Raw genomic sequence first — 9670 nt, forward strand, 5'->3', positions numbered from 1 at the left:
GGATCGGAGTACGGAATTGAACTGTGGAGTTTCTTGGATACGCTGGGCCCCGTATCTAAGAAAGGACGTGCTGCCATTAGAGGGAGTCCAGAGGAGATTGCGCAGAATGATCCTGGCAATAACAGGGTTAACTATTGAAGAGCATTTGTTGGCTCTGGGGCAGTACTTGCTGGAATTTGGAAGAATTGTGGTGGGGGGGGTTGGGAGGGGTCGAGGAATCTTATTAAAACCTACCAAATATTGAAAGGGCTGGATAGAGTTGACTTTGAAATAATGTTTCGAGTAGAGAGAGAGTGTAGGACCAGAGGGCACATTCCTTTAGAATAGACATGAGGAAGAATTTCTTTAGCCAGATGGTGGTGAATATGTGGAATTCACTACCACAGATGGCTGTAGAAGGCCAGGCTGAAGAGGTTCTTGATTAATAAGGGCATCATAGGTTACAGGGAGAAGACAGAAAAATGGAGTTGAGAGGGAAAATAAATCAGCCACAGTCGAATGGTGGGGCAGACACTGGGCAGATTCTGCTCCTGTGTTTTATAGTCTTATGGAATCAGCAGAGATTATGATTGCAACTGAAAGGTTATGTGAAATTGTTCTTCTGAATAAGCATTGTCCTATGTAATTACTAATAATTTCTGTTTTTATAGTCTTATCCAATGGTACTACAGTATCGGCCAAGGATTGACTTTGGTTAGACCAGAGCAGCTGTTATCCACTATGGAGGATACTGCACTAACGTTTACCCATCGACAGTTTGCACAATGAATGGATATATATTGGACTATGGACCGAATCAGATTTTTCGGAACAGAAACAAAGTTTGTATCTCTCTACCATTTTTCAGATGCATTTATTTTTCCCAAGAACAAGCTTGATGCTATTCTGCTACTGGAGCCATGAAACGTCAATGTTCGTCAGTGTGATATCTGTATTGGAAACTGCGAATAATCACCCCCTCTTTAGTCTGTGAGTTGATAGTCAGTGAACACTGTCATGTGTCTAAAAGCCTATGTCCTGAGGTAATACATGTGCTTGTGCAAGTGCTAAAACATAGAGCAAAATGGCAAAACTTACTCTACGTCCTTGAATTAATTATGTTCCGGCTACAACACGCATTGACTTTGTCCGTTTCTAGTAGGTTAATTGGCCCTGAGGACTACATTTGAAGTTATAATGTGTTTTTGTTATACCACTGATGTCACCGTAAATAAGGAGGTGCATTTTTGTAGAGACAAATAACTTCACATCCTGCCCTGGAAGCATTGATTTTTTTTTGTAGCTGAAGAAAGTAAATTGGTTTATGAGCATTAAAAATACAAAATATGTGGAAAAATGTTATGCCATCATCTCACTAAGGGTCAGGTAGCTTGGATCAAAAATTAGCTCATCTCAAATGGAGGAACTTGAGGTCCGAACCCATAAAGCAAAGACAACTAAAAATATTTAGGATTCAAAATCAAATTCCAGATTAGCAAAGTAATTATTCCAACTAAATTTGGGGAATCTCCTGGAGAAAATGTTTGCTTCCCATGTCAGATTTCAGGTGGAGATCTATCAATGGATTATCACATTGAATTTGTATTTGTTGTTTAATCCTTGTGTTCCTGCATGAAAATGAGATGGGTGGATTTTGGAATCCATGCTATTTTAGAATAAGTTACTGCAATTGATCATTGATTTGATAATGTAAGAATCCATGAATAGGTTCTCTCCATTATTGTTGCATTAGTGAGTACAGAACTTTGAAAAATAGAATACCTGGCCCCACATGGTTCACCTCCTTGACAATCAGATGTCACAGTTATTTGGCAATATGTGATTAAATAACATTATACAAATTGTATTATTCCTGTTACACTTGCCCAATAGTGGTTTAGGGAACTTGTGGTAAATTTTAGGTATGAAATCTGTGTAAGTTCAGCTCTACTGAATGAAAAGTCTGTGTTGCAGTCTATGAAAATGTGTAATCCTGTTGCTAAAGTACAAAATAATGACTCTTGTAGTCAGACATCTAAGCTATTGGGACCTGTGATGCTGGTGATTTTTACCTCCCAGACATACCTACAAAAATATAGCTACTGGATAATGTCCCTAGTCTAGTCAATGAGTGTATAAATTTAACAGTGAGGGCAAAACATGCCTAATTTTGTGTTCAGCCTTCGAGATCTATTGTTTACATCAGTATAGTTTTATTTATTACTGAAATTGTAAATTCCATTGGACAATACAAAATTTCGGAAGGTCTTGTTTGCATTGGTCATAAAGTAAAGACACTCAAATAATGCCGTTTACTGCTATAAGTTCCTAATATTTAATTAAAAGTAGGATTTAGTTGACTCGAAAGAATTGTTAGCCAAGATGCTGGACAAGCAATCAACAGGTTCACATGACACTCTTTTACCTGTTGTGCTAATAGTTCACAGATTTAAAATCAGTGGAATAATATCTTGATTTAAAAAAAAGTTGGAAAAGTTGCATTCACCTCCTACTTTCAGCAACAGCAACTTCCTAATGAAAATCTTTATTTTAGTCATCTACAGTTTAATGGACCCAAGCAAGTATTTATCAGTCAGCTCGTGTAGTCAGAACGAATCTATCCATTGTATTAAAATGTTGTGTTAGTTGTTGAATGATTTGAACAGTGTTAATTTTCAAGGGGTTTGTAACCTGTTAAAAATGTAATACCATCAAACTGTACAGTGGTGTCATTTTCATAGTGTTACATTCCATTTATGCCCCTGAAACTGTCATTTTTTTACTTTTTCCTGTTTCTTTGCAATGCACTCTAAAATACAACACTGAACATCTCCATTTAAGAAAGAAAGTAATTTTGCTGTGGTTGTAAAATGAGTCCAAGAATCATTTAATTTTAAATGAATAATTAACTTGAAGGCCATTGACTAAATCTTGCTATTAAAATGTAAATATTTTTGTAAAGGAAACCAATTGTAATTGTTTGCATACTGATGTTAATAGTATTTTATGTTTTGCAAAAAAACTGTTTAGAGAAGCAGTTCTATTTTTTAATATGTATTTGCTGCAAACATGCATTCCTCTTTAACCATGTTAGGGTTTTAGTGAATGTTCTGTATATTTGCAGTCACACTGGGCTGAGAAATGAATACTGTGTCTAAAAATTGTATCAATTGAAGCACAATTCACCCACTGTCTTGTAGTGATTTGCTAATTAAAAGAAGCAATAAAATATATTAGTTAATGAAAATGCTTTTGTAAAAGGCTTCGGCCACAGTCCTGTCAGTGAACTGTTGTGGATCTGGACTGTCCATTGTCATTAAATCAATGAGTTAAAAATTGAAGTTTTTAAAACATTTGTATGATGCACTTTTGACCATTTGATTGCTGAACACGTTATCCTGACTTTTTTATTTATAATGAGGCATCTTTTTGCAATATTAAACATAACTTTGCACAAACTTTTTCATGAGGATTATATATTGAAGGGTTCAGAGGTTGATATATAATCTTGGAACAATGAGTTTGGAAACCATGAACTTTTAGTAGGTTATGCTAGATTGATAAGCAGTGTGATCAATCCACATCATGATTTAGTGTAGTTCTTTTCCAGATAAGTTTAATTTTTGTTGAAGTAAATAATAAACTTTTTAATTACTTTATTTCACTGTTTTCCATTTTCCTCAGTCTAGCAAATAAGTGCAATAAGTTACCTTGTTAATTGCATAATGATACCTGATTATGTTTAACAACCAGTTGTTTAGGTTTTCATGTCAATTAAAATATTGTCACTTTTAATACAGGAGCTTTATAAATGTATTTTTATCCTTCTATGTCGCATAATATTAACCAAGAAAGGTTCAGAGCACCCATATTTTTTCGTAACAGTACATTTTAAAAATCACCTAAATCATAAAGTAAATCATGAACTTATACCTCCTTGCTTCATTGAAACACTGGCACATCAGCAATCATAAAAACCTGTCCATTGATTCTATTCCTTTTTACAATGCAGTACGCAAAACCTGAAAATGTTTTCATACTTTTCAAAAGATGAGTCCCTTCTAACTTGCTATTAACAATAAAAGTGGACTTAAAAACTTTGCCCATTTTATTGATTAAAATACAAAAAAGATTAAATAATTAACCAAAGCATTTAAAACGAGCTGTTCCTTTGAAACGGGTGAGAATCAGGAAGATGAACGTCCCAGCAGGGAATTGGAAGCTCTGTTATTCTTCAAATATCCGCATGTTCCATACATTTCAGACTTAACAAGGCTATAAACTGCATTACATTGGTGTTTGTCAAGGGACCATACTCTTTCAAACGATCCCAGAGGCTGTTGTTTTATGCAACGGAGATCATCTCTATGAACAGTTTTAAATAACACGTTCCTTAGGATTAACGCAGAGTATTTCACTTTTGAAATTGTCTTGATCTGGATTTCAAAAGTGAAATTTAATGTACTGTACATTCTCTGTCTCACATTTGAAGGTTCTGCCCAGCATTGGTGTTTATATTGGAAACCTGTTTAAGAAAACTTGAATTAACTGGTACCCTGTCATTCGAATAACATCAGATGTGACCTATATTTTAAATTGAAGGAATGAGCTGGATTTCACCAGACTAATTGGGTAATTATAATTTTATATTGATATTCTAGGACATATTGGGGCAAGACTGCCGAGGTTTTAGACATGACCATTGATTTCCCCAACTTTCGGTAATTTCTCCTCCCCCCCCCCCCATTCACTCCTTTTCCATTCCCCCTTCTGCCTCCCCTCTTAATCCTTCTCCTCACCTGCCTATTACCTCCCTTTGGTGCATCTCCTCCTTCCCTCTCTATCATGGCCCACTCTCCTCTCCTATCCTATTCCTCCTTCAGCCCTTTCCTCTTTCCTCTCATCACCTCCCAGCTTTTCACTTTATCTTCCATTCTGCCCCTCCCCGACACACCTTCTCCCTCATCTGGCTTCACCTATCACCTTCCAGCCTACCCCTCCTCCCATCTTCTTATTCTGAAATCATCCCCCCTTCCTTTCCAGTCCCGTTGAAGGGTCTCAGCCCAAAATGGTGACGGTTTATTCCTCTCCATAGATGCTGCCTGACTGGCTGAGTTCCTCCAGCATTTTGTGTGTGTTACTCTGGATTTCCAGCATCTGTAGAATCTCTTGTGTTTTTAACAGTCCCTTGTGTTTTCCCAGGTGTTCTCAAGCTACCAGCTGCAGAATGTTGACTATTGCACACCAAGCCCCCATTCAAATCACAACAAGCACCGCTGTAGGGATGACCTTTCTGAGAACAAAACTTTAAGCACAGAGCAGTGAACACACACAATATGAATGGGTAGAAGCTGTTTCAGTGTGAGTGTTCGGGGAGCTGACCAGAGAGCTGTGTCATACATATATGTGGTTCTGAGTTAAGTTATTGGTTGCCACCCAGCCTCTGAAAAGAAAAGGACTCAGATTTCTAAGCATCAACAACTTATGGACTTAATTGAGAGCATGTGATGTACGTTATCAAGATGCGTCATTCTGATATGGACTAAACCCAATATGTATGCCTGAAGTGACTTTGGTCTATTCCATGAAATCTCTGATTATGCCGTTATCTCCAGGATCACTGAACGCAAGCAAGTTCCTAACAGATGTACTGTTGAGATACTGATACAGTAAAGAACTTTAAGTCCAATGTTAGTTCCAGCTGGATCAACTGAGCAGGGAGGCATCCATACAGGACATCAACTCAATGGTTCAGTGTTCTCGTTGAACCTGCCCCTTTCTTGGCACTGCTTAGTGACGGGTGCGGCAGGAACAGGCAGCTGTTTCAAGATGGCTAAACATCTGTGTTACACTTTCTATACTAAAATGATTCATTGGCAAGCCAGAAAGGGGCAAACCATCCCCAGAGCATCGAATAATAATCAAAAAAAAAACTGCAAATTCTAGAAATCTGAAACAAAAAACTGAAACCACTACAGGTATTCCTTTTGCATAGATCAAAGTTCAAGTTCAAAGTAAATTCACTATCAAAGTTTTTAATGCAACCATATACTACATTGAGATTTATTTTCTTGCAGGCATTCACATTCGAACAGAGAAATACAATAGAATCAATGAAAATCTGCCCAGACTGGCAAACAACCAACGTTCAACGTGACAAGATGCTGCTTGACTTGCTGATCACATCCAGTGCTTTCTGTTCTTGTCCTATGGCATCAGTCATTGTGTTAGTAGTTGCCAGTTGAATATGAAGGAGCACATTCTATCGCAGGAGCAACTCAATGGCATGTATTACCCAGCTATCTTAATTTCAACCTTCACCAGGGCAGCAACTAAAGAAAGCTCTGGGATACACTCATAAAGGCAATGTACTGAGACAAAAGTAGAGATCACCATATCAAAGTTCAAAAGTTCAAAGTAAAATTTATTATCAGAGTACATACATGTCACCACATACAACCCTGAGATTCTTTTTCCTGTGGGCATACTTGGCCAATCTATAGAAGAGAAACTGTTAACAGGATCAATGAACAACAAGCTGTGCAAATGCAAATATAAATAAATAGCAATAAATAACGAGAGCATGAAATAACAAGATAAAGAGTACTCAAAGTGAACCATCGGTTGTGGGAACACCAGAAATGGAATGACTGTAGTTATCCCCTTTGGTTCGAGAGCCTGATGATTGAGAGGTAGTAATTGCTCTTGAACGTGGTGGTGCAAGTCCTGAGGCACTTGTACCTTCTACCTGATGGCAGCGGCGAGAAAAGAGCATGGCCTGGGTGGTAAGGATTTTTGATGATGGGTGCTGATTTTCTATGGCCATATCAAGCATTAGTAGCAATACTAATTACTTGAATGGCATTTGTTTTTGTGCAGAGACTTAATTAACTTTTTGGATGGATGTGGGATTAACTGGCTCGATTTAAAGAGTCAGAGTGTTTCTCAGGTAAACAGCTGCACTGGAGCCCTTTGTCAAGATTCGTGCCTTTTGTGGGCTTTCTGTGGAATGAATATGCAGACTTGAGCTCTGCAGAGTTGGCTTATAAAAATATTGGTCCTGTGAAATGAGTACTGTAAAATTCTGTTGTCCATCAGGTGCCAAACTTCACCAGTGTTGATGAATCAAATATGCTGGGTTTTTAAGAGTCAGCCAAGGTACTCCCTCGACATAGGCCCTCCATTGGCCCAGACTTTGCATTGGTGCTGTCTTCTATTGGCCCAGCCATTCTCTCTGAAATGCCAGCTATTAGAGTGTCCCAGACAAAACTATGACCTTGCCATATATATTTTCCAATACTGAGTCTGCATCTAACTCTTTATATGACTGCACAGGTCTGTCGTTTCAATGAGAGACTGACTGTAACTCAAGATTCAAATCCCTGCTGTCAACACAGCTTAGTAACAGTATTTTTGGCTCTGATGTAGAAGCTGTGACTTCGAGTATTTCTGCAAGATTCAAATGCATTAGCTAATCTGAACAAATGCTGCATTGTCATTCAGATACAACAATAAAATCCTCACCAGTCTTTTGAAAGTAAAATGTAACTTTTGAAATTGGGCAAAAAATGGCAAATGGAATACAATGTTGGGAAGTGTATGATCGTGCACTTAACTAGAATTGTTAGGGGGTGGGAACCGAACTGAAGAGACTGGGAAAGAGGTGGTTGGTTCACAAATAGAGAGAGCTTGGAGATAGTGTGTGAGGGAGGATAGGCAGGTGATAGAGAAGGGAATTGTAAACACAAAATAATCTGCAGATGCTTTGAAATCAAAGCAACACTTTCAGTACGCTGGATGAACTCAGCAGGTCGGGCAGCATCAGTCAGAAACGATGAGTCGACATTTCAGGCCGGAACCCTTTGTCAGGACTGAAGAATGAAAGATGGGGAAGGATTTGAAGAATGCTTGTAGCGTCAGTTGAAAGACCAGTAATTTGAAAGACAAAGGGGTGGGGGAGGGGAAGCATTGATGTCATAGCCCTGAAAAAAATGGGTGGTAGAAGAAGGAGGCGGAACCATGAGGGACAGAGTTCCCCTTGTCCTTACCTACCACCCCACCAGCTTCCAGATCCAGCACATTATCCTCCGCAACTTCCGCCACCTTCAACAGGACCCCACCACTAAGCACATCTTTCCCTCTCCACCCCTCTCCACTTTCCGCAGGGATCAGTTCCTCCGCGACTCACTGATCCACACGTCCATGCCCACTGATCTCCCACCCGGCACTTATCCCTGTAAGCGTAAGTGCTACACCTGTCCCTACACCTCATCTCTTGCAACCATTCAGGGCCCCAAACAGTCCTTCCAGGCGAGAAAACACTTCACTTGTGAGTCTGTTGGGGTCATCTATTGCATCCGGTGCTCCCGGTGCAGCCTCCTCTACATCGGTGAAACCTGATGCAGATTGGGGGACCGCTTCATCGAGCACCTCCGCTCCGTCCGCCACAACAGACAGGATCTCCCGGTTGCCACCCACTTCAACTCTGCTTCCCATTCCCATTCAGATATGTCCATATATGGCCTCCTCTACTGCCATGATGAGGCTAAACTCAGGTTGGAGAAGCAACACCTCATATACCGTCTAGGTAGTCTCCAGCCCCTTGGTATGAACATAGAATTCTCCAACTTCCGGTAATTCCCTCCCCCTCCCTTCCTCTATCCCTATTTCACTCTACCCAGCTCCCTCATGGTTCCGCCTCCTTCTTCTACCACCCATTTTTTTCAGGGCTATGATGTCAATGCTTCCCCTCCCCCACCCCTTTGTCTTTCAAATTACTGGTCTTTCAACTGACGCTACAAGCATTCTTCAAATCCTTCCCCATCTTTCATTCTTCAGTCCTGACGAAGGGTTCTGGCTGGAAACGTCAACTCATCGTTTCTGACTGATGCTGCCCGACCTGCTGAGTTCATCCAGTGTACTGGAAGTGTTGCTTTGATAGAGAAGGGATGCGCTCAGACCGACGGATTGAGGTATGTCTATTTTAACGCAAGGAGTATTGTGAACAAAACGGATGAGCTTAGAGCATGGATCAGTACTTGGAGCTATGATGTGCTGGCCATTACAGAGACTTGGATGACTCAGGGACAGGAATAGTTACTTCAAGTGCCACATTTTAGATGTTTCAGAAAGGACAGGGAGGGAGGCAAAAGAGGTGGGGGCGTGGCACTGTTGATCAGAGATAGTGTCACGGCTGCAGAAAAGGTGGACGTCATGGAGGGATTGTCTACAGAGTCTCTGTGGGTGGAGGTTAGGAACAGGAAGGGGTCAATAACTCTACTAGGTGTTTTTTATAGGCCGCCCAATAGTAATAGGGATATTGAGGAGCAGATAGGGAAACAGATCCTGGAAAGGTGTAATAATAACAGAGTTGTTGTGGTGGGAGATTTTAGTTTCCCAAATATTGATTGGCATCTCCCTAGAGCAAGGGGTTTAGATGGGGTGGAGTTTGTTAGGTCTGTTCAGGAAGGTTTCTTGACACAATATGCAGATAAGCCTACAAAAGGAGAGGCTGTACTTGATCTGGTATTGGGAAGTGAACCTGGTCAGGTGTCAGATCTCTCAGTGGGAGAGCATTTTGGAGACAGTGATCATAATTCTATCTCCTTTACAATAGCCTTGGAGAGAGATAGGAACAGACAAGTTAGGAAAGTGTTTAATGGGAGTAAGGGGAATTATGAGGCTGTCAGGC

At 40.1% G+C, this 9670-nt stretch overlaps 1 protein-coding gene across 1 annotated transcript in view; it reads left to right on the plus strand.

Moving 5' to 3' along the window:
* Window positions 1-3696, plus strand: part of pcgf5b (polycomb group ring finger 5b) — a 156758-nt gene extending 153062 nt beyond the window's left edge. Inside the window, exon 9 of the mRNA XM_072239303.1 lies at window positions 651-3696. Coding sequence (XP_072095404.1) covers window positions 651-698 — 48 coding nt within the window. The 3' untranslated portion in view covers window positions 699-3696. The remainder of the gene's footprint in view (window positions 1-650) is intronic.
* The last annotated feature ends 5974 nt before the right edge of the window (window positions 3697-9670 follow it).

The sequence above is a fragment of the Mobula birostris genome, chromosome 21 (genome assembly GCF_030028105.1).
Source record: "Mobula birostris isolate sMobBir1 chromosome 21, sMobBir1.hap1, whole genome shotgun sequence".
Classification (NCBI taxonomy): Eukaryota; Metazoa; Chordata; class Chondrichthyes; order Myliobatiformes; family Myliobatidae; genus Mobula; species Mobula birostris.